Raw genomic sequence first — 26,315 nt, 5'->3', positions numbered from 1 at the left:
ATTTTCCTTTTCAAATCCACTTTCAAAAGGCTGTTTCCATGAATTCTGTGAAATCGTGGGAAAATCACTGTATCCCTACATAATAGCAGACCTATTATCGACAACGAGAGAATCGTCATCGATATCCCTGAGTGACAAAAGTCTCATGATAAAGATCTTGTTGATAACAGTCCTAATATGGTTACATTAATTATTGTGTGTATCTTTGCTAGAATACCTTATTTTTAGGTAAAATGATATTCCTTCAGACCAATATATGTAAAACTGAATGAATCAAAGCACATTTTTATTGACTTTTGTGATTTTCTTTCTATTCTCAGAACAAACCATCTCTTTTACATGGCACTTATAGCATGTATACATAACACATCACAATGCATACTTGATAAACAACTATTTGAAATATACTCCAGAGGAAATGAAAAATGCAGTTTATTAAAGCAGTCAGAGAAGGGAGGATGGGATGGGAAAATGTGATGCTCGTGGCAAAATTAATGACACAATAATTCTGATCAATTCATTAGTTGTGACATTGTCTTAAATCACTGCATGACAGTGAAATGCAGTGGAGTTGACTCATCCTCAGTTTTAGACATCGCCATATTTGAATTTGTATGTGTCCATTGCCAAGAAAATATGTAGACACAATTTGTATATGATACTAGATATGCAGGATTGATCAATTAATACTTAATTGGAGGGGCCTATTGTTCCATATTAATGCTGTATCTGTAACTAGTAACTGTTTGGTCATTATATAAAACCAACCAAACTATTCTAACTCTGATTATGGCAACAACAAAAAAAGAAAAACATTTTTGTTCAAGGGTCTTATTTACCCCACTTTGGTGGGGCAAATAAGGCAACCCGACAATATTATATAATGATCAATATTATATAATAATCAATATTATGCAAATTAGACTGATTAGTTTTATTATTTCTAATGGATAATGTAGGTCTTGTGTATATGTAGTATTGGACACCAACCCATGTATCCACTGCTTTTTATTACAAAGAATCGAACAGAAATATGAAAAAGATGGCCTTATTTACCCCACTGTCTCTTATTTGCAAGCTGCAAAATGCCCTAATAATGCATCAATGTGAATGTTAATTTGCTTCCTTTTGTGGCTGTCACTGTGTCAGTGTTTCGTTTTTTGTTGACTTCAAGAAGGGGCCCACTGGATGTAAACTTACTCTCATTTGCTACAATGATGCAAGTTTTGTATAGAATGTAAAATCTAGCTCGGTAAAACAGAGCTCGGCACTGCACTGTATGTCATATTGGAGCTGGTTCAGAAGTTAGAGATTCAAAAAGTACAAATAGAGTCTAGCTAGGGTTAAGTGAATAAATTCTAGATTTATTGTTGACTGATGAGCATTTTGTCAAAATTCATAATCTCCCAGGGCTTAAGACCCACTCTATAGTAGATCTATATTGATTTTACTTAAGGTAGACCTAGATCTATTCATGATTCTATTTCAAAATCAAATGAAAACCTGACTCAATAAGGCTAAATACAAAGTGACATTTTTTTCAACAATAACATTTAGAGTCTAGACTCTCGCCTAAAGTAGATCTAGATTTAATAGATCTAACTTAAACTTGGTAATGGTGGCTGGGCAATAAAACTCATTTGAGTCAACATAAAGCTGCTTGTAATGTCCACACCTCATCTTTCTGCATATGCTTCAGTAGGTAGGCCAAGCCATTAAAGTAAAGGCTATAGATATAGAGCTAAGAGTTATACATAGATTCAACAAGATAGCAGTGGTGGTGCATGTGCATACACTTCAAATTCTATCTCTAAAATGGACATCCATCAAAAAAAAATATAAAACCTGTGTCATTTTACCAACGAAAATGAGATGGCTTCAGTAACAAGCATCAGAATAGCATCAGAAATTATTAGACCTCTGTCCATTGTTTATTTCCCCCCCCCCCCTTCTTTTTTTTCTTTTTTTTGATAATTATGCATGTCGTCAAATAAAGTCTAAAGTCAAATCTATATACATGTAGATTATAGATAAACATAATTTGTTTTGGAAGAGTTCAAAGCCAGACAAACCCACTACATATATATATATATATTCACATGTCTTTTAAATCCTTAGCCATTCCAATATATGTATGTGGATAGTTTAGTGGTGTGTATGGGGTTTTTGGCTTTCAAAAGTGACATATTTTTTTTTATTTGGCAGCCATTTCAATAGTGTATATTTTTTGCGATGAACCGTTGTACCGATCTGCAAATGTTTACAAAAATGACCTCTGTGGAACAAATTCTCATGATGTGCATTTTCACAGTAACTGACATTACACGACACAACTTTACACACTTTTCATTGTGTGTATGATTATCTCTAAAACAAAAAATGAAAATTTTGGAGCTTAAACTTGTTTGCTGAAATGTTAACCCTCTGTAGGTCAAATTATGCAGTCTCTTTGCCAAAACGATATATGCAATTGAACTGCGGTTTAAAACATAGATGCTCATGAATTTGTGTGTTTTAAAGTCTTGCTCGCCTATCTTGCTGCGAAATCTGTGAAAATTTCCAGTAATATATTGTAAAGACAATCCACGAAAGGTAGAAATTGTGTTTCTAATCATGGAAAAAGAAATTGAAAGAGACAAGTTAATCACATTTTGAAAATGACACATACTAGTAATTTAAATACTAGTATTAGTAGGTTTCATATTGGACTACTACCAAAACAGCACCATGCAACTTCAGAGTGCACACATGTGCAATGCAGATTCAGGATCCTGCTGGAACCTGCTAGCATTTTTCCATGGCACAACGCTGAAGCGCATCTGAGAAGATAAAATCGTCTTCCTGCAGGATTCTGCACCACTTTTGTGATATGCGTAAGCTGCATAGCGCACAATGAGCCTCAAGCAGGATTGCCCTGGGACCCGGTGGGAAGCCGCTGATGATAATTTGGACGGATTCCCTAAAGCCATAGCTCTTAGACTTAGCTGGCAACTTCAATCTTGATTGAGGCTGATAAAAAAAAATTCTTTCATATCATGAAAGGGACCCCCCAAGTCATAAATAAGTTTGTTATGAAAGATTTGATAACTTATTGGATTATCCATTGGTATAAAATGATTTAATATTGCTGCAAATTATCAGATTTTGTCATGGCATCAACCAACAGCCCCCCCCCCTCGAAAAAAGATGACAGTACAATAATGAAAATTTCACATTTTTTTCTCCCTGTTTAATTCTTAGGAAACTTGTTAAGAATCAGAGGATAAGATGTCTCAGTACACCCGGAAAGACCCTCCCTGGAGTCATGGTGGTGCTGCAAGTTCTGGGCTAAGTAAGTTCTTTTTAAGACTTCTAATACTTGTAGTTGGCCACCTTATCTGTACGTAGGAATCCAAAATATATATGTATTTGGGCTGCGTAACAAAAGTTTGCGATGGATTGCAAATAATAAAGAAGCGCACTGATTGGTCCCTGGTCAGTATTTTAAACCAAATGCGCATGTAACATTGATATTGATTGGTCATTTCATTTAGCGATTGATCGCTAATCTTTGTGTTACGGAGCCCAGATGTGTTAAAGAAATTTCCAATATTGCTGGTAACATTCTCATTTCTGTATGGATATTATTATTGTCTACACTGTTAGAAAATTTGTCCTTAAAATAAAAGAAGTTCCTGCAGCAGAGCCTCGATAAGGCCTGTAATCTTACATTATGTAATGTGAAATTACAGGAAATTGGTATTTGGTGTATGGAACCTTATAAATTTCCTTAAATAAAACACCCTTTTCCCCTTATTAAACAAACTTGTTCTGTTAAATTGTAGAAAATTTCCTGTTTTATGAATTTACAGAATGATTCTATTATTGCTTTCTGCAAAATCTTTTTTTCCCTGTAAAATCAGGGTTTTTTTTAACAGTGTAACTTCAATGTTTTTCAGAGTTAATTTTAATATTATTAGTATCTTCTTTGGAATTGATGTGCATGTACCAAAGCATAGTCTTGACAGTGAGGATACCCTTGCAAATGGCAGTTATTTTTACTTTGGTATCAGATCAGATGTTTATACAGCAGAACCAGTCATTATTAGGTGCCCAGCCTGGTGTAGTAGGTACCCCTACCACTGTCTATGGTCAATCTATGGTGAGCAGTGCTGGGTTAGCAGGAGCTACAACATTATACTCTACTCCACAGCAAACCATGCAACAAAGACAAAACATTGTCATACAACAGGTAAATCATTTAATTGTTCAGACATACAAGGTCCCAAGGAATTAAGTGAACACTTAACATGAGCAACATTTCAAAAGTTGAAGATGAATTATGCTGGATATCAAAAAGTATCTGGCAATCATTGAGTGTAAAAAATGAAAAAGAAAAGTATCTTGGTATTCCAATCGGTAATACTCATAATAATAATAATAATGTCCTATTTTACCCAGTGGTAGCAACTTCATTTCCACAAATTGTTCTATCAGTGGGCCCTGCTTAACTCTTTGCCCGCCACGTACACTATCCCCCCTGCGCCACATTAATGTTGGGGTGCCGTATGCATTGTGTGCGAACTGTGACTTGAGTCGTCGTTGGCAGTCCGCTGTATGTGCCGCGAGTCGTCCGTGGCGGGCAAAGAGTTAAGGGAGAATGAAACCTTTGGAATAAGATAGCTCGTGTGAAAACAGAAAAATCAAAGAAACAGATAAACGAAAATTTCACCAAAAAAACAGACAAATAATGAGAATGTTATGAGTATTTTAATATTGCGATCACTAATGCTATGGAGATACTCCCATTGGCAATGTGACAAAGATGTATGATGCCACTTGTGAACAACTCTCCTCATTACTTAAGTATATATTTCAATTAAATTGCCTCTGTATCTATCAGTAGATCATTTGTTCTTTCTCTAGAAGAGCATGTAATACAGATTTCTAAAGAATACATCATGGATTAAAAAACCAAAAAAAGACACTTAGGGGGTATTTTATAGTCCATCAAAGGGAAAGTTGTTCACATGTGACATCAAACATCCTTGTTGCATTGCCAATAGGAGGATCTCCATAGCATTAGTGATTGCAATATTCAAATGCTCATAACTCTCTCATTATTTATCTTATTTCTCTCAAACTTTCTTTGTTCTTATTCTTTTATTTTTCTATTCCGACACAAGCCAACTTTTTCTAAAGGTTTCATTTCCCTTTAACGTGATAATGTTATTATCATTTCACTCATTTCGCAAACAATTCTACTTGAATAAATGTCCGAATGGTGTTGGTTTATTGACTTTTTTACAGGGTTACAAATAATAGTGAAATCCTTGTGTACAGTGTTCATATATATAGTATACAAATACTTCCTGTATGCACTCTACATCTAGCATGATAGTGTATGCAACTTTTTTGTTTACATTGGATTCATGAGAAACTGTTTTAGGTTTAAGCCTAACTTACCAGGGCTATTTTTTGTGAGCTTAAATTCCTGGATGGGGTAAAGGGGGTTCATTCTGCCCTCTGAGATCTCGGCCAAGGATCGTGACAAAAATTTGCTCAAAATTAGATGACATCATAAATTACACTACATTCATATGATATGAATTATGCTTATTTATACTTAAAATTTTTGCTCTAATTCACGAAATGAAGTTCTGAGAAGGCTCATTTTTGGTAAAAATGTTATTTATATCATTCCTAACATTTTTTTTGCAGTTTTTTTAGACAATGCGAAGGAAAATAAACAGTAAATGAAGAGTACTTGCATGTTTTAATATAAGTTTTTTCAGGATAAATGGATATTCTATAAAGCAAGCCCTGAAAATTTGAGAGCATTTTGTTCACAAATGGTGAAAATATGAGGCGATCAATTTTACATGAAGAAAATTAACTCTGTCTCTACATTTGTAGATGTTGGTTAGATATTTAAAACATTTTGGCTGTTATCACAGAGTTAATTGCACTGCTCCACTAGGCCTGCTTTCTCTTCCTAACTTCCCCTTTCTTACCCCCCCCCCCCCCCGCCCCATCCCTGATTCTTAACCTTCCATTCTCCTGTCTCCTATCCGTACCCCCCCCCATCCCTTATTCTCAACCTTCCATTCTCTCGTCTCCTATGCTTACCCCCATTCCTGATTGTCAACCTTCAATTCTCCTATCCTTACCCCCCCCCCATCCCTGATTCTCAACCTTCCATTCTCCTGTCTCCTATCCCTACCCCCCCCCTCATTCCTGATTCTTAACCTCCTGTCTCCTATCCCTACCCCCCCCCCATCCCTGATTCTCAACCTTCCATTCTCTTGTCTCCTATCCTTACCCCCATCCCTGATTCTCAACCTTCCATTCTCCTGTCTCATATCCCTACCCCCCATCCCTGATTCTCAACCTTTCATTCTCCTGTCTCCTATCCTTACCCCCATCCCTGATTCTCAACCTTTCATTCTCCTGTCTCCTATCCTTACCCCCCATCCCTGATTCTCAACCTTTCATTCTCCTGTCTCCTATCCTTACCCCCATCCCTGATTCTCAACCTTCCATTCTCCTGTCTCATATCCCTACCCCCCATCCCTGATTCTCGACCTTTCATTCTCCTGTCTCCTATCCTTACCCCCCATCCCTGATTCTCAACCTTCCATTCTGTCTCCTATCCTTACCCCCATTCCTGATTCTCAACCTTCCATTCTCCTGTCTCCTATCCTTACCCCCCATCCCTGATTCTCAACCTTCCATTCTCCTGTCTCCTATCCTTACCCCCCATCCCTGATTCTCAACCTTCCATTCTCCTGTCTCCTATCCTTACCCCCCATCCCTGATTCTCAACCTTCCATTCTCCTGTCTCATATCCCTACCCCCCATCCCTGATTCTCAACCTTCCATTCTCCTGTCTCCTATCCTTACCCCCCATCCCTGATTCTCAACCTTCCATTCTCCTGTCCCATATCCCTACCCCCCATCCCTGATTCTCAACCTTTCATTCTCCTGTCTCCTATCCCTACCCCCAATCCCTGATTCTCAACCTTCAATTCTCCTATCTCATACCCCCAGCCCTGATCATTTACCGGTATATGCTAATTGTACATTGAGAACATGTGTCATAAGGGGAAAAAGTAGTAGTATCTACAACAATAGAAAGAAAGAGAGGAAGAGAAATGGATAGAGAAAGACAAACAACAGCAAGAAAGGAGTTGCGAAGAAGGGGAAAGGAATACAACAGAGATCATTAGGGTTTATCAATTAATGAGTACATTGAAATAAAAGTGGCAAATTAAGAGTTATCTAATGGGACTGTTATATCCGTACATGTATATATGGGCAACATACCTTTTAAATTTTGTTCAATTCTTGTGTAATGCAATACCTAATTTTCAAAGATCATGTATTTATAAATGAGATTTGATTACAAATAAATTGGCTAATTCTAATTATCAAACGGAATGTTTATATCATGTCTTATACTTAAAAACGTAATGATTTTATACAACTGGCCAAACAAAAATTTATTAATGTTCATAATTGCGATGATAAATAGATTACAAATTATGGAAGTAATGTTATGTGCTAATAATCCAAGAAAATAAAATTAATTGACAAGAGAAGCAGACAGAGAAGTATTATACCATAGATAAACATTCATTATTAAGTCATGATTGACAATTCAGGAGGTCGATCAAGTATGGAATGGGACTGTTCGAAATCTATTAGTTCTACATTTTAGTGTTCTCCTGTTTTTGATTTGCGTGAAGTTTTGGTGTCCCTTAGGAGGTGGTATAGTTAGCATTGGTGATAAATCTGGCCGTCCCATGAACACCATAATGTGATGAATTATATAACAACTGTTAACTTAGTTGTGCTAATTAATATCAGTTATGCATCAGTTTAAGCTTCATGCACATAGCTTTATTGTGTTTTTTCCCATATTTATTGCAGTGTTACTATGGTAACTGTCAGATAAATGGGACTTGTGGGATGAAATGTCTGACAACTCCTGTCATGAAATGCTCCCCAGGACTTGGTATATCAAACGTAATCCAACCATACTAGTATTCAGGGGTAATTGGTTATGGTGTTGGAAGGGTATGTGGTATGGATATAGGCACTGCCACAGAAATCGTCCTGAAAAAATGCTATTTATGGACTGGCTGCTAGAACACTGTAACGTGAATATTGTGTGCTCGATTTAGAGCAGATGTCCAAGATTTCATTTGAACACTCAAAACATTGATTTTTGTGCAGATATCCCAGATTTTTATTTTACAAAAAGACATTCTCTTTTCGCTCTAAATAGGCCATCGTGATCAAGGGGGCTGCTTTCTCATTTAGGCGTTTTTTGGTCGTGCTGGGACATTGACCAGCAATAAACATGCATTTTCCATGATTATTTTGTCCACTGCCCCACCCTTTGCCCCACCAAACATTTTTGTCTCACCCACCAGAGGTGATGGCGAGCCTTAGGGATCCAAATGTCGCCCGTCCGTCCGTCACAAACCTAATGACAAATAACTCCAAAACCGTAAGTCGCTTTTCAACCAAACTTGGATGGTAGATGAACTTGGGGGACCTGCATGTTATGCTTCAGTCGGAGGTCACATGGAAAGGTCAATGGTCATTTTCAGGTCAACATTGAAGTTTACATGCAAGACTCTCTTATGACACCTAACTCCGCAACCGTAGGTCACTTTTCAACCAAACTTGGATGGTTGATGGACTTAGGGGACCTTCATTTGTGCTGCAGTTGGAGGTCACATGATAAGGTCAGAGGTCATTTTCAAGTGTTATTCCATCTCAGTTATTTCACAATGAAGTTTTGATAAAATTCTGTTGTGTGCCCTCGCAAATCACGATATTTCTGGTTATTTTCGTAAGTGGGCGAGACACAAAATCGCTTTTGACTTGTTGGGGAATATAGCAGTGTTTAGTATGTGCGAATAAACTCTAAAAATGAAATCTAAATGGCTTGAACATCATTAAACGTAAATGCTAGTTTTGGTAACGATATCAAAATGAGTTCGTACAGAATCCAATGAAATGACCACCAAAGTGTCTGTATAAATAAAACGCATGTGCCAAAGAATTCTGGAAGAAATTGTGTAATTGCTGAAAAATCAGCAAATAAGCACAGGAATCGGGTAGGGCGTCGGGCCCGACGCTCTAAGCAATAATTATACATTGTCCCACGTGCGCTTATCTGTGTTGGGGATCTTCGATGTGAACATTTTTCAACGTAGATTTCAAGATTTCACAAAGTTCAGTTAATGTAACTGTACCAGATCTAGATCCTCGATGATATACTGACAATTAAGCCTTGTTTTACAGACTTTCTCATGAAATCAGTGTTCACTGCAACTACTGGAATTTCTCTTTAAGCCTAGGTTCGATAATTATGACTGACCTCTAAACAGACTCCATTGGATAGTCTAATACCCTGTCTTAACAGACACTTTTCTGACTGCCCTACCCCAATAAGGGCGAATGAAATCCCCTATTTCTGTAAACATGCTCCCTCTGGCAGAAAAGCAGGACTCTGTCCGAGAGAATTTTTCCAAAGTTCGGCCTGCTCAGACCAGGGTGGAAGCGAGGTAGAAATACAACTCTACCCCGTTAATGCCCGGACGCATGTTCTGTTAAGACTCCATCAGGGTGCAGTCTGACTGAAAAGCTCTCCCTCTCCTATTCCTTTCTCCTTTTCTCACTTTATTCTTTTAGAGACCCTCTTCATTTCCCTTCTCTTTTTCTTTTCCTCTCTTGTTTTTTCTTTTCTCTCTATTTTCTCCCTTTTCTCTCCTCTCTCATTTCTCTTTATCTTTTTACGCCTCTTTTCTCTCCTTTCTCCTGTCCCTTCTCTCCCCTTTTTTCTCTCGCCCACCAGAGGTGAAGGCGAGACTTAGGGATCCAAATGACGTCAGTGGTCTGTCTGCCACAAACCTTATGACACATAAACCTGCAACCGTAAGTCACTTTTCAACTAAACTTGGATGGTAGATGGACTTGGGGACCAGCATGTTATGCTGCAGTCAGAGGTCACATGTTAAGGTCAAAGGTAATTTTCAGGTCAACGTTAAAGTTTACATGCAAGACTCTCTTACGAGACATAACTCTGCAACAGTACGTCACTTTTCAACCAAACTTGGATGGTAGATGGACTTGGGGGATCTGCATGTTTTGCTGCAGTTGGAGGTCACATGCTACGATCAAAGGTCATTTTCAGGTCAACATCAAACTTATCATGCAAGACTCTCTTATGACAACTGACTCTGCAACCGTACTAAGGAAATCTGCTGTTATGCTGCAGTTGGAGGTCGGAGCGACCGAGTCACTTTTCATCCAAACTTGTGTTGTTGATGTGCTTATGGGACCTGCATGTTATGCTGTAGTCTGAGGTCACATGGTAAGGTCAAAGGTCATTTTCAGGTCAACGTTAAAGTTTACATGCAAAACTCTCTTTTGACTCACAACTCCGCAACCAAAAGTCACTTTTCACCGAAACTTGTGTTGTTGCTGTCCTTAGGGGATCTACATGTTTTGCTGCAGTTAGAGGTCACATGGTATGATCAAAGGTCATTTTCAGATCAAAATTAAAGTTGACATGCAAGACTCTCTTATGGCAACAAACTCCGCAACCGTAAGTCATTTTTGATTGACATTGATGTAGAAAAGCAATTCAGCTGATCTTTTTATCCTGAATAAATATTTTCTAATGAATAAATAAATAAATAAACATATTTATGTTGTCCAGGGTTAACGTTGATAACCCTGGACAACATAAATATGTTTATTTATTTATTTATTCATTAGAAAATATTTATTCAGGATAAAAAGATCAGCTGAATTGCTTTTCTACATCAATGTCCTAATGGATAAAAAAAATACATAAAGTTACAATAATATGATACAAAATACATATTCAAATTCTCTTTATTCACATCCATTAAAAAAGTACAAAACATACAATAATTACATAAATATTAATAAATACATATTAATGCATAAATAAACATAAATATTTAAACTTAGCTATTAAAATATGATTAAAAAATACTGTGAATAATTATGTTAAGACATTAAAAGATGAAATTACTTAGCTACAGAAATATGATAATAAAATACTGTAATTAATTATAAGGAAAGGCGAAAAAAAGTTGGAAAACAAGAAATGATAAAAGAGATAAGACAAAGAAAAGAAAGAGTCGAGAGAAAAGAAAGAAATAAGAAATAAAAGAATGGTAAATATGAAGAAAGATAAGAGACAGAGTTAAAGAAAGAAGAGTAGAAAGAAAACAGATAAGAAATTGAGAAAGAAATGAAAAAAAAATATTCACACACCCAACATTAAACTATCCAGTCATCAATTACCAAGTCTGCGATGCAATAACAAAGCATAATCCAAATAATAGGGCCCTGTCTACCATGAACACGACGCTGCTACCAACAGAAATGGGAACAGAATGGGGAAATGCATAGTAGAATCGTTACAATGATGCTGCATGCGATATGCATTAACATTGGAAGAGCTTTTTATACATTCTCTTAAAGGAGTTATTTGAAGCGAGATTTTGAAGAAAATGTAAATTATTCCAAATTTTTTATCCTGAATATAAAAAAGACCTGAAATATTCCAAGTTCGGTTTGGGTGTTATAACATTGAGTGTATCACAATTTCTAGTTCTTACGCCATGTCTTTCAACTACCAACTCAATATTATTACATAATCTTTTAAGACCCATTCCAGGTACACACCTAAACATAATATTGGCTAAAAAATAATCACGTCTTGCTCAATAGTAGGCCATTTGAGTTCCTTCGTGAGATCTTCACCACGGCTGTTAACATAATCAAAATTACCTGTTACGTGGCGTGCTGCTCTTTTTTGTAATCGTGTGTTAAATGATCTCGTTCCCTTTTACCAATATAATTTCCCCAAACAGAAATGGCATAATCTAAACTTGGCAAAACATTTGTCATATAAAGAGTCTTAAGGAGGGATTTATTCAAAAATTGTCTCAGTTTACCGAGTGAAAATATCTTGTAGGCTAATGTTTTGGATATTTGATTAACGTGTGAACTCCAATTCAAATTTTCATCAATTTCAACACCGAGGTATCTAACGGATTTCACCTGTTCCACCAAATTATTATCAGTAAAAATATTAATCTTATCGCATGAATAAGACCTATTTCTCAACAGCATTACCTTTGTCTGACTGACGTTTATACTTGTGGTTTTTATCATACCATTTTTTTAACGTTGTCAATATTCTTTTGCATTTTTAAGTAACTTCATTAACATCGGAACCATAATCATAATTTACCACGTCATCAGCAAAAATATTACATTCACCACTGTTGAGACAAGTAGAAATATCATTAATCATTAAGAGAAAAGGAGCCGGGCCAAGCCCACTCCCTTGCGGAATTCCGATATCTACATCTTTGTATGATGACATTTCACCATGGCAACAGACCATTTGCTATCTGTTACTTAAATAACATTCAAAACTTTTCAATGGAGTACGAGTAATGCCGTATTTTGTTTTTATTTGAATATGTATGCCTAACTTGATAATATGTTGGCACAAAGGCATTATCATACCCAAAATGCCAGATATAGCTTTTTGATCTATGAGGCCGCCTCAGACCTCCAATAGCTGTGTGTATGCCCGGACCGCGCCAGCGTCCAGTGCCTACAATATGGCTGCCTGGGCCTGCAGTGGAGATTTGGCTGTGCACAGCCAGCCCTGGACAGTAGATCTAACGTTAGATTGTATGTCTGACTTCTCAACTAACGAGTATGTGGGCAGTTTTATGACATTTACTATACCGTATTTGTACTTACAGATCATTTTGCATCCTTTATTTGATTCATTCTGCCTTGATCGAAAATTTTGACGTAAACAAGCGTAACAGTACATGCGCAATAACATCACAATGGCCTTTTCGGGTGATGGCTTGTTTACAGTGGATGTCGTTTTGGTTATCGGGATATAGTTCATGCAGCCCAGTAAAAATTCTTACATACATGTAGCTCTCAACCAATCAGCTTGCAGGTATTTTTTCATCCCTTTTATAATATATTATACATCTCTAATACGGGGAAGTCCGCTAGTCATATTGACCTTATGAGAAGAGGGTTGTTAGTCGGCGGATCCAACTTTCACCAATCAGAGGATATACACACCTCGGGTATGCCTATCTAAACATTTGATAAGAGCGGATAACTTTTATTTTCCCCATTTTAAAACTGGACTCTAATTTCCTTTTTGTAACCATGAACATGACGAGTAACTGATCGATCAAACAATATTAAAGTGAAGCATGAAATTATTTTTTTTTCTTATTTTATGACCTGACAAAATCGGACATTCTGAATGGGCATTCAATAAATAATTAATATGAGCTCAAAACGGGAGCTCATTTAAGATTTAGGCACCAAAACAGGAAATTCTATGCACATTTGCAATGATGAAAAGGATGGTTATCTTCACTTGACGCAAGTGACTTGTGACTCTCTTCTGCTTTTATGACTAGCTGTCCCATTTTTTTATATGCACTGTATATGATGAAGTATAATAAAATATGATCAAGATGATGAGGAGGGGCTGTGATCGTGATTATCGCACGGTCAAAGCTTATTGTAGATTTTGCCCTTAAAGCCATGTCTGCTGCCGGGGGTTGTCTGCCCTCCCTCCTAAAAATAAAGTCTCATTTAATGCAACCGACGCAACCGACACCCCGGTCATCGGAAACCCTAACTTATAAGGACTGTAAGGGATGCACCATTAGATATCCAGGGGGCAGGAAGTTTTCCCAAAAAAAAGTTGCTATATGAGCAAAAAAAAAATTGACTCATCATCAGAGTAAAAAAAGAAAACTTTGTCCACTGACAAATCATCTGAACGGTGCAAAAAAATTGTCTCAATGGAGTAAGGAGAAAAACTTCACTCAAGCAGAAAGGGAAAAAATTGCATCAACCTAAAATTCCAACTCCCCCCCCCCCCCCCCCCCCCCGGGTATCTGATGGTGCGTCCCTCAGTTGAGACCAGTGATTCATTGTAGGGTCTCAGTGAAGACCAATGGTGAATCGTGCAATAATGACAAAAATACAACACTGAAAATGGTATGAAATGAAAACTCACAAAAATAAATTAAGTAAAATCAATAAGAACAAGAAACAAGTTCAGGTAAGTAAATACTAATGGAATTATAGACCAGTTATAAATGTTCAGACTTTTTAGACCAATGATGCCTTTACCCATTATTCTTATATTAGGTTTGCCTTACATCTTACAGGTTCCATCAAAATGACAACCAACCGTTTGACATATTTTCCAAGTATATGTTAATAGGAGTGACGATGAATTAAAGAGGTTAAAATGCAGATGGATGTTCATGCAACATTCCTGACTAATAAACGATCAATTCAAAATAAATTGAAAAAAAATCACTTTTCTTCACATGCATTAAAAGTTACCAAAACGTTTACAGTGTATTCACATTTTAAACATAAAGAGTTCAAATTGAAACATAATGGCCCTATCAAAATTAATTTCATATTAAATGAAACTCATAAAACTTAGACATAAGGGTAGTCAATTATGAATGATATGATTGCTTTGCACATGTCATAGGTCACATGATCATGGTCAAAGGTCATTCAATGGACATATTTTATTATCACATTAGTGTTTTCTTTTGTGAATAATTATGCTATAGCTGTTTTCGAAGGCAGCACTGCTGTTTTATCGATTTGCTTAATGCAGGCAAGATTGCGAGAGGCATTCCACTTGTTACATGTTTCTTTTTTCTAACCAGATTGTATGTCTTGAAATTCATACATATAGATGTGATACTGGTTAGAGTTAATCATATCTGCGTAAACAGAATGAACCCTCCTTATATAGTAAAAATGTAATGAAATAATTATGTGATATTTGTTTCTGTTTTCTCCTGAACTATTAAGCAAAGTCAGCAGCCCCTCTTGAAAACCCCACAGGGAGGGAACATGATGCCCACACACAATCAACCCCCAACCCCAGGCCTCCTGGGAAACCCACCCCCATTGCTACAGCAACCTCCCCAGGGAGTGGTTCAACAACCATCTTTGCTACATGGAAACACTCAGGCAATGCAGAATCTAATCGGTAAGTGCTATCAGCAGGAATGTAATACTATGTATCTCATCAAGATTTTTGTTCTTTAACTCCTTAACTCTGAATCCCATTTTATTATCATATTGTTCTCTTTTAGAGTGCTTTGAATGTATTTTGAAAAACTCTGAACTATATAATATTTATCATTTGTATGGCAATGTTTTAAAACAGACCTTCCGTCAAAATAGACTTTGGTGGTTGAACGGGCGAAGCATGAGCGATGTACCGTACGGTGCATACCTATCACAGACGCTAGGCCTAGTGGCCTAGGGATCTAGTGTGCCAGCTTTGTGTTGCTTGTGGTTCAAGTGTGTTGCATTTCATGGTACTGGTGCTCCAGGCCACGGCCGCGTTGAGCATAAATGAGGTAGGGTCTAGCAATGCTGTGCATTTTGTTCACTTGTTTCTGTTTTATTGTTATTTGATTGGAAATGAGAATGAAAATTTAAAAAAGGATAGAGAATCTGATGATTCGAAACACAATTTCTATGAACGTACATAATGATAATTATTATACTTGCTTATATAGTGCTTAATACTTACTTTGTCAGAAGTCTGTAAGCGCTCTACAGTATATGCAGCATAATTACCCTGGCTTTAGCAGTGCAGCTGTTATGCGCGCTGTGTTTCAAGGAATAAATTCCTGCCAGGTACCCATTTACCTCACCTGGGTTGAGTGCAGCACATTGTGGATCAATTTCTTGCTGAAGGAAATTACGCCATGGTTGGGATTCAAACCCACGACCCTCTGTTTCAGAGTCCGGAGACTAATCCACTGGGCCACAACGCTCCACATAATGTACATGTAGACATGTAAATAATATACATGTAGACCTATTAAGTTATTTGTTAATATATGAACAATTTCACAATGTCTTAAATGAGTTTTTGAAATGTCGTATTACTTGTCTTTGAAAGTATAAGGTTCTGGTTCATGAAAATTGGACATTTAAGGTCAATGAACTTAGTATTTTTATCATGATTTTTTTAGCTACATTTGTGGAGAAAATTACCAAATCAGCTTATTTTATTTTTAATTCCCTAACGTGGGAGGTGGGGCACCCCCCCCCCCCTATTGTGCGCTAAACTTTTCAAATCACTCAACCACAGTATTACCTAACAAGTGTTTTTGATTAAAATTAATTTACAGGACTTTATAACACAACTTTATTACACCGACTGCATGTTTATTTATAAAGGAAACATTGTTTGCAAGAGCATTTTCCAAAGAAATACAATGAAACAGACCAAATTCTTTTTTACCTAAAAATATATTTTTTCAAGCTGAAAAATCCTTTTTTTGAAAGTGACAGGTTTGCAGTTCTGCATTACCAAGGCCAATGAATTTGGTCGTGATGGGGATATTTGTTAAATTGCCATCATAACTTTGTGATCAATTGCAAATCTATTTTCCTCCCTGAAATCAAGCACATGCCGAGCAATTAATTGCAAATTTGCGATTGATTGCTTATCTGCTCGATGATACAAGGAGTGTAATCTGATTTTCTAAAGTTCATAGTGATTAGTAAACTGTAAAATTGCAACAGAATATTTGCGATTGATTGCAACTATTTTCTAGCAACACCCCCTATGTCATTTAAAAGAGTTTAGAGTTTAAAAGAATTTCAAATGTAAACACATGCCATAACTGTTGTACGGTCTGCCTTGAAAATAATTGAGTCATATAAACTGGGTTACAAAATAAGCTTATCAAACTTCACAAGCACACTACACAAATTCCACTCAGCCAAAATGAACAAAATTTTGACACAGGCTAGCTTCAGTAATCTTTAAAGCACATTTTAATTATTAAGAGATTAGTTTAATAATAAAGAGGCTATAACCCCTAAAATCAATTGGTTCCGGAATCCAAAGTCACAAAATGGCAAAAGGAAGACCAATGAAAATGAGATGGGATTAAACCATATATATGCTAATTCTTTTCTTCACTGCTATTGAGTCCATTCATGTATTATGCTTCTTTGACCTAAATAGGTGTGTTAAATGTTAATGTTAACTTCTGTAACTTTGTAGTTATTGAGACAATCAATTAAACATACCGATGGTCATACTGTACACTTCAATAAACAGGTAAGTTTCTTTAATCCCATCTCATTTTCATTTGGTCTTTCTTTTGCCATTTTGTGACTTTGGATTCCAAAACCAATTGATATGAGGGGCTACATGCCTCTGTCATTAAACCAATATCTTGATTAATGGTATGTGCTTAGTAAAGATTAATGAAGCTATCCTGCGTCGAGATTTTGTTTATTTTGACTGAGTTGAATTTGTGTAGTGCACTTGTGAAGTTTTGATAAATTTTTTTGGAACCCAGTTTACATCAAATTAAAATCATGGATGACTGTCAATAAACTGTTCAAAGTTAAATGAGGAAACAGTGTTTTTTATTGCAGCTTCTACCCATAATATGAATTATCTTTATAATGTTTCCTTGGATGTTTGTGGTACACAAATAAAGCCATCCATTTCTGTTTGTAATCTTGGTGTCTATTTTGATAATAACATGATTATGTCAAATCATGTTTCCTCTCTTGCAAGCTTTTTTATTTTTAATCTGCACAATATTGGACGCATACTTTGCTATATCGATATGTGTAGTCTTGTTGTTAGATCACTTGTTCTCTCAACGTCTAGAATACTGCAATTCCCTCCTCTAGGGCATTACTGTTAAAGACATGAAAATATTGCAGACCATTAAAGATAGATCAGCTAGACTTATTTTTAAGGTAAATCGTGGGGAACATACTTGATCATTATTACAGCAGTTGCATTGGCTCCCAGTCTCTGAACGCATTGTTTTCAAGATTCTTGCTCTTGTTTTTAAAGAATGTATGGGGGAAGCTCTTGGTTATCTATCAGACATAATCAGTAATTATATTTATATGGGCAATACTAGATTCCTTAGATCACATTCTGACCAATACCTCCTTAAAACACAGAAGAAGTTTTAGTTCATATGGTGATAAAGCATTTGCTAATTTTGAGCCCAAATTATGGAATAAACTGCCTGTAACACTAAGATCTCCTGACAAGTTTAAAACTTTTAAATCTCTGCTTAAAACACATTTATTTGCTCGTTGATTTTTTTTTCTTTCTATGATTTTTTTAATGTAACTATTGGTTTAAATATTCATGTTTAGTTCTCTTTTGTAAGTTGCTTTTTGTAAGGGTTTATCTTAGGTCTGGTGTTTTTAGAGCCCATGTGAGTTATGAACCTGCCAGATTACCTTTTGGGCAAGTTCCTTCAACTGTGGGTGAACAAGGTATTAAGATTGATCAGGCACCAGTCCCCGTAGATATATTGTTAAGTGATGTTTAATGTAATTTCATTAGTATTATTATTAGTTTAAATATTTTGTAAAGCGCTTTGATGGTATTTTGGGTAAAGCGCTATATAAGTACCTGTTATGGGTGTATGTATGTACGTATGTATGTATGTATATAGATTGCATAGTGACCATACACAAGGACTGTATTTATGTTGCTTTTTCATTTGTGAAATCAAAACTGACTATTAATGATATTTTGTTAAATATGATTTTGTCTTTAAGAATTAAATGAATCAAATCCACAATACGTTTCCCCGAAAGGCTTTACGCTTGGGACTCTTGAGCAACATGAACAAAGGATTCTGTAGTTATACAGAAAAACCTAAGTTGTCTATTACAATTTTCTACTTTCACAGACAAAGAACTGTAATTGTATCTAAACCTTAAAATCCTGCAAAGAATTTTGAAGTTGGGTTGCTTTATTTCATTGTTTTTCAATGTCTTTAACTTAAATTTCAATGTGTCTTTCCAGTCAAAATCAATGGCAAGGTTCAGTTTACCTTCCCAAATTGTTAAAACAGTCGGATCTCTTTTCTTAAATTCACACAATAAGCTATAGACATTGCGAGATTTCATTGATGGTAGTCTAATAAAATAACGTGTTCTGATACGTTCCTTCCGTATTGTGAATTGTTCCATCGTTGATCTGGGTAATTCATATCTCAAGTTCTTTCAATTCAAGCTTTTGGTATCGCATTTTTCAGTTTCAAGCACTCGACAAATATATTCTCTTGGCCGAAATCGTCCATTTTCTACAATGTCATTAATTGTTATAATGCCTTTTTTTTAACCATTCTATAAATAGAGGTTTTGTATCATGTGTAATATTACTATTCTACCACAATACTTGATTTTTCATATTTAAAATATCTGGAAACTGAAAATATTTCAGTTCACACAAAGTTATGAGACAGTCAATATAAAAGTTGTGTACCTTTTGTTTCATGCACAGCTTCAACATACATGCATCTTTACTGAAACAGTTTATTTTCCTAATTAATATAAAAGGACATAGTTTTCAATCCAATATCTATACATAAATTTCCATGTTGCATCATTATTATTTACAAAGAATCTGCTCAACTATAATAGCAGCACTTACTCTGGAAGAAGAAGAAATGTAATGATTGAAATCTAAAATTTCAATCTGTCACTCTAAGTCATCCCTTTTTGTCTTGCCCACCGGAGGTGAAGGCGAGACTTAGGGATCCAAATGTCATCCGTTCTCTGTAAGTCACAAATCTAATGACACATAACTCTGCAACCGTAAGTCACTTTTCAACCAAACTTAGATGGTAGATGGACTTGGGGGACCTGCATGTTAGGCTGCAGTCAGAGGTCACATGGTAAGATCAAAGGTCATTTTCAGGTCAACATTTAAGTTTACATGCAAGACTCTAAATTATGACACCTGACGCCGCAACCGTCTGTCACTTTTCAAAAAAACTTGGATGGCAGATGTACTTAGGCGACCTGCATGATATGCTGCAGTCGGAGGTCACATGGTAAGGTCAAAGGTCATCTTCGGGTCAACATTAAAGTTTACGTGCAAGGCTTTTATGACAAGTGTTATTCCATCCCAGTCATTTCACAATGAAGTTTTGATACAATTCTGTTGCATGCCCTCGCAGATCACGATATTTCTGGTTATTTTCATAAGTGGGCGAGACACAAAATCGCTTTTGCCTTGTAATATATCATAAATCAAGACTGCTCTCTTGACTTATTCTCATTTCGAATTCCATGAAAAAAATTATAAATCAGTTTATTAAGATCAAGAACTACTTTCTGAGGGATGGGTAATACAGAGGCAACGTAAGCAAATTGAGAAATTTAGTTTATCATCTAGTTCATGAAATGCGGACATGTGGGTAATCAATTTTCACTGATTGTCTTGTCACTCGATCAAGGTCAAAGGTCATTTAAGTTCAATGAACATAGTATTCTATCATCATATGAATGACGTTTTGTGAATGATTATTCTATAGCTCTTTTCAAAGCCAGCACTTCTGCTGCATTGAATCGTGTCATGCAGGTGAGACTGCCAGAGGCGTTCCCGCCCCCCCCCCCCCCAGTGTTATTTAGGGTACGCCTATGCTTGTTCCCTCCCTTTGAAAGCACCCCTTATCGAAGGTCTGCCAAAATTTCTGAACCCCCTATCGAGGGCTTTTTCTGCCTTGGAGACCCCCCCTAAATCCGGAACGCTGCTCAATGTACCCCCTACATGTATCTCAGGTGAGCTCTTGTTCCAACAAAGGGTCCATACTTAACTCTTCAAAATGAAATAATCCTGAATAAGCTTTCAAAACTAGCAGGAATTTGATCCTGGGATTTGATCAAGTTTATGTTATTCAAGATATTTTATAACCCCCTTTCAATATTTATCAGGAGTCTAAAGAGAGAGAGATGAGAAAAACACTCCCTTTTTAAAGAAATCTCCAGGTGAAAATACAAATACACCCCCTTTTTCTACAATTTGAGGGCCAGACTTGTCCCACGAAAAAGTACTCCTTTACCGGACATTTTAGGAACACGCATGCGGTCCCTCCGACCCCGGAGTGGGGGTGGCCGGGGAGGCGTTCCACTTGTTAGGTCACAGAGGTCATTACTCAACCATTTTAGAAGTTGGGTGTTAAATATATTATGATCTAGTATAAATTTGACTGCTTCAGCGGAGAATCCATCTAGTTTGGGTAACAAATAACTGGGTAGCTTGACATGAGTGTGTGCCGGCACAGACTACACGTTTGATGTTTATCTGTACTGATTGTTAAATTATTATCAGAAGTTAAGTTTTTAGTATATCCTGTTATGAAAATTGCTACAGGATCATTTTTTTTTTACTGTGTGCATTCAATATATTTAGTTTTCAAATGTGTGTTTTGCAGAGGTGCTTTGTTGTTTAGGTGTTTTGTACCTCAGTTTAAAGATTTATTTAAGATAAAGTGTAATTCCATTTTTTGAAAATGACAATTTTGGATTTTAGAGAAGGTCAAGTGATCATGATATCAAGCATAACTAACTTTCTTGAATGATTAATATTTATCCATTTTCATTCACTTTGGTTTCAAGAACCTTTCAAAATTCCTAGTAAATATGCATTGGTTTGTTTTTGTTATATCTTTTTTCTATTGTTTCTTCACAGCTGATAAAAATGGAGACAATATAGATGATGACAAAGATATTGAAATAGTTGCATCTACTGACATGGATGTTGGGCAAAATGGGATATCTTCCAAACCAGAAGAGCATTCTTCTTCTCCAGAGTCTCAATTAAGTGGACTTTCATCTGAATTAATGCTCAAAATGGGTCCTGTCCCACAACATGGACCCTCAAAACGCACATGGCTTAGAAAATTACGGCGCATGAGGAAAAAGTTAAACACATCAGGGACAAAATCATCTAAACAGTCTGTTCAATCCCCCCAAACCAAATCTAAAGATTCACGATTTTCAAAGAGCCCCAAAGCTAGGCATACAAATCGTATCCCAGTGGGTCATACCAGGGCTGAAGACACAAGCAGTGGCAAGATCAAGCACACAAAGCAAGACCAACACAAATTGGGAGCTGTACATAATAAAAGGCCATCTCAATCCATCCGACCCTCATCCAGGGATTCTCACTCAACTAAGAGGTTCAAAGCTGTGCCCTTGGACTCGAAAACTCAAAGTAGAGCTGAACTCCTAAACGTTGGCAAGACAGAACGCAAAACGCAACCCCAAGATAAGTATGAATCAATGTCTAATAAAAAGCCACCTCAGTCCAGCCAAAGTACGTCTAGGGATTCTCACTCGACAAAGAGGTCCACAACTTTGGATTCTGTTCATAAAACTCAAAGCAGACCTGATCCTAAATACTTTGGCGAGACAGTACGCAGAAATCAAGGGCAAGAAAGAGATGGGGCAATATCTAATAAAAAGCCACTTCAGTCCAGCCAAAGTATGTCTGGGGATTTTCACTCGACAAAGAGGTCCACAACTTTGGATTCTGTTCATAAAACTCAAAGCAGACCTGATCCTAAATACTTTGGCGAGACAGTACGCAGAAATCAAGGGCAAGAAAGAGATGGGGCAATATCCAATAAAAAGCCACCTCAATTTAGCCAAAGTACGTCTAGGGGTTCTCAGGTGACGAAGAGGTCCACAGCTGAGCGTTCAGAATCTGTCCCAATGACATGGGCTGAGAGTGAAGCCACAAGCAGTTCCCAAAAAGGGATTGCTTTGTCTAAAACTGTAGTTCCATCCAAACACTCATCCCTTGCTGACAAGGTTATAGGGATTCACCAAATTTCAGAAGATTCATTTGAAGAGAATATACAGATTGAGACATCTAGATTACCAGTCATTCCCCATGCATATTCTTCTTCATCTTCATCATCAAAAACAACTTCATCAAAACTTCTACCTTCCCCCATTGAAGGAAATGATAATACCTGGTTTACTAGCCTCAAAAAAGGCTTGGAAACCCCCACTCTATTGTCAAGTTCATTTAAAGGGCATAAACCCATTACCACATCCCATTTACCTGTCATGTCTGGGTTTGATTCACATTTTCATCCAGACATGATTGGCTGGTTTAGTGAGAAGAGACCCACCCCTACCATGGACCCAGAGCACCCTATACAGTTAGTGGGAGGGATCTTAAACTTCAGTGATCCTGAGTATTACAAGGACCTTAATTTCATGGAAAAGGTCTTAGATGAACTACCAGAGAAAGGCACTTGGCGGTTTGCAGTTGGTGTCCACCCCAAATTTGCCAGTGAATTCACTGAGGAGCATTTCGATAGTATGATGTGCCACATCAATCATCCTTTAGTGATGGGTGTGAGTGAGATAGGACTTGATTTCACTGTGCCTCCAGAACGATGGCCAGATCAAGAAGCTCTCCTAATCCGTGTTCTAAGTATAGGCTTGTGTGGAATGGTGCTCAATCTCCATTTACGGGGTACCTCTGAGGATTTGGAAGGTAGGGCGGTGCACAACATGGCTCGCCGTCTTCTCCAGAAACATTGTCACAAGATGCAACGGATACATCTCCAATCCTTCAGTAGCGATATGTCCCAAGTGCAAAGCTGGATCAGAAGCTTTCCACATTGTTATTTTGGCATCACTGGCTTGGCCCAGTACTTCACCCCAGAGCAAGAGGAGGCAGTGAAGGCAATTCCTCAAGACCGTCTGCTACTAGAGACAGACTCCCCTCATTTTGCTCCCCACCCAGAATTGGATGCAAATTATCCAGCTTTCCTGGGAGATGTGGGTGCAATAGTTGCTGGTCTACGTGGAATCCCCCTGCCAACTTTAATGTCATTGACTCTGACAAATGCAAGACGACTTTATGTGAGCAGATAGACTGATATCACCAATGGGATGAGACTATATTTTTTAGTACTCTAAATACCATGGCGGGTGGTTACCGGGGTTATCTACACTGATTTTAATTTGGTTTAAATAATATGAATAAAAGGCATTTATGTAGCGCCATCTATCTGGAAATCGTCTATTCTGATGCACATATTCATTAGTGTTGTTTAGGAAAAGCAGAATAAAGAGAGAAAAATCTTTATGAAAGTTAAGTTATATGTATCAAAGAATATCAGTGATGAGCTCTCAATTTTTAATTTTTGATGTCTTTTCATCTTCATAAGCCATGTAAAATAAAATCCATTAAAAATGCCATTTTCTAATAGAATGTTGAAAATGATTTGTGTGTAAATCAGACATGCTACTCAACACAAGCTTCTTTCAGAAGATCAATCATCAAGAATAAAAAAGGGGCAATTTATAGACATTTTGTTCAATTTGGGGCTGCTCACAGTGAATTTCACTTTTGGGGACAATTTAAAAATCAGAAATCTGTTCTTCATAGGTTGCTTTTTTTGCTAAAACTTTTTACTGAGGATAATATTTTTTTCAAACCAGCTCAATAGTATACTGTAGGAAAGATGTACCCCTTTGATATCTCTTTGTGAAAAACCTGTAAAGAACATATTTGCTTATCTAGCTCTCATCCTAAGCCTATGATGAAAGCACAGTGAAAAATGAATTATGCTATATACAGTGCATTCCCCCAAAAAATATGTTTAGATGATAAATTTGACATCATTTGTAAGAACAGGGCGCGACAAACCCGCTTGCCCGCTTGCCCGGGGCAAGTGAAAATGACGTGCGGGCAAGCACCTCTCAAAGTCAATTGCCCGATCGGGCAAGTGGTTGTTGCGTCTTTTTTTCCTGTACCGTACCTCGTTTTTCCATAAATCATCCAAAATCCACACTCAAAATCATGAATCAGCCTTAAAAAATAGCGAGTAGTGCAGTTTCAAATTCCGAAATTGCGTTATTTTTTCTGTACCACGTATTTCCATACATGGTACCAGGTATGAAAAAAATCAACGCAATGGCCGGGAAACAGTTGAATGTAGTATAGGGGTCCATTATGACTACCACCATGTGCAATTTCTAATGCACATTTTCCCCCTTAGGCTTCCGATATCACAATTCTGTGATAAAATAATTAGAATTACACAGGAAATAAATCACAGAGTCTAGTAACCTCGCATTGGTGAGTTGTCATGTCATTCGGCTTTGCTTTTCAAAACGGCCTATTAACATCCAAAATAACTTGCCGTATTTGTTAATTATAACTTAAAATTCATTTGTTTCCCTTTTTGAGGGGATGAGGTAAATATCAGACAATAAATCATCAAACAAAGCTCCATCTATTTCACAAGGCCGGCGGGAGGCTCACACACGTGCGCATACTAGCTAGCCAGTCTGAGCTCTGTCTCTCTGCCAGAGCTCTGGGGGACAATTCGCTCAGTAAAGGCCTCAATGATGGTGATTTTCTGTTTCAGACAGAGTTTACATTTCGGGTATATTATTCAAAACTTCCAATAAAGTTTGATGATTTCTTCATTGTTATGTATATTTAAGTTATCAATGAATACATTCTCACCAAATTTAGACTCCCCCATAGAGAAATGCAATTTTCGTAGAAGTCTGCGTTTTCAAAGAACTTCAGGAAAAGTTAGGGTATGTGGGCCTTTATTACATGGCCGAGTACAGGTTATTGTACTGGAATAGGCGAAGTAGAAATTAGATATTGAATTCATTTATATCAAAGTTCAACTCACAGTCACACCCACACAAACACATGCACACACACACACACACCCAAGATTCTAAGCATAGTGAAAAAAATTACTTAAAAATCATACAATATTAAACAATGTTACTAATAATTCATTAATAAGTTGTTCCTCAAAATAGAAAAAAAAGTAGCATGTGAAAACATGTAGATAAAATTATTGGCCGAGTGGAACATCATAAAATTATGAAGAAAAGACTTGATGGTTTCCAAATAATTTTTTTTTTAATCAAGGAAATATGGAAAATAAATGACCATTTCATGGATTTAAAGATGCAAAATGTGAAATTTTAGCCACTCCACTTTTGATGATAAAATAATTTTTTCCGAGTCAATAAAGAGCTGAACATTTTTCACTGGCTTTCTTTATAGTTTCCAACTACGGTAAATGAAAGCAATTCTAAGGAAATATGTTACGCAGGTAGCCATTTCATGGATTTAAAGATGCAAAATATGAAATTTTAGCAACTTTTGTTGAAGGGTTTTTTAAAACCTTAAATAGCCATAAAATATTGATTTTTTTTCTCCAAAATAAACGTAAAGACTCAGGCCTACGTTGCTGAAAATATCCTTTTCAATGTGTGTTCTTTTATACTGGACATGATTCTCAATTGTATACCTTAATAAAAATAAGAGTAGTGCCGTCATAATTAAAAAATTATTTAGAAAATTGGGCAAGCAGTTTTTTCTATCG

General features: G+C 36.7%; 1 protein-coding gene across 2 annotated transcripts; it reads left to right on the top strand.

Moving 5' to 3' along the window:
* Nucleotides 1–3,226: 3,226 nt before the first annotated feature.
* Nucleotides 3,227–24,583, top strand: LOC121429108 (putative deoxyribonuclease TATDN2). Of its 2 annotated transcripts, XM_041626017.1 has the most exons (4): nt 3,227–3,331; nt 4,053–4,231; nt 14,938–15,118; nt 21,623–24,583. In XM_041626017.1, exons 1-4 carry the CDS (start codon nt 3,268–3,270, stop codon nt 23,824–23,826), a joined length of 2,628 nt encoding a protein of 875 aa, XP_041481951.1. In that variant the 5' UTR covers nt 3,227–3,267; the 3' UTR covers nt 23,827–24,583. The 2 variants fall into 2 exon arrangements, with proteins under 2 accessions (XP_041481951.1, XP_041481952.1); XM_041626018.1 differs by lacking the exon at nt 4,053–4,231 and having other exon boundaries at nt 3,250–3,331.
* The last annotated feature ends 1,732 nt before the right edge of the window (nt 24,584–26,315 follow it).

Source organism: Lytechinus variegatus, chromosome 15 (assembly GCF_018143015.1).
Source record: "Lytechinus variegatus isolate NC3 chromosome 15, Lvar_3.0, whole genome shotgun sequence".
NCBI classification, from domain to species: domain Eukaryota; kingdom Metazoa; phylum Echinodermata; class Echinoidea; order Temnopleuroida; family Toxopneustidae; genus Lytechinus; species Lytechinus variegatus.
Note: the sequence above shows the minus strand (reverse complement) of the source record. Positions and strands in the feature narration are given on the sequence as shown.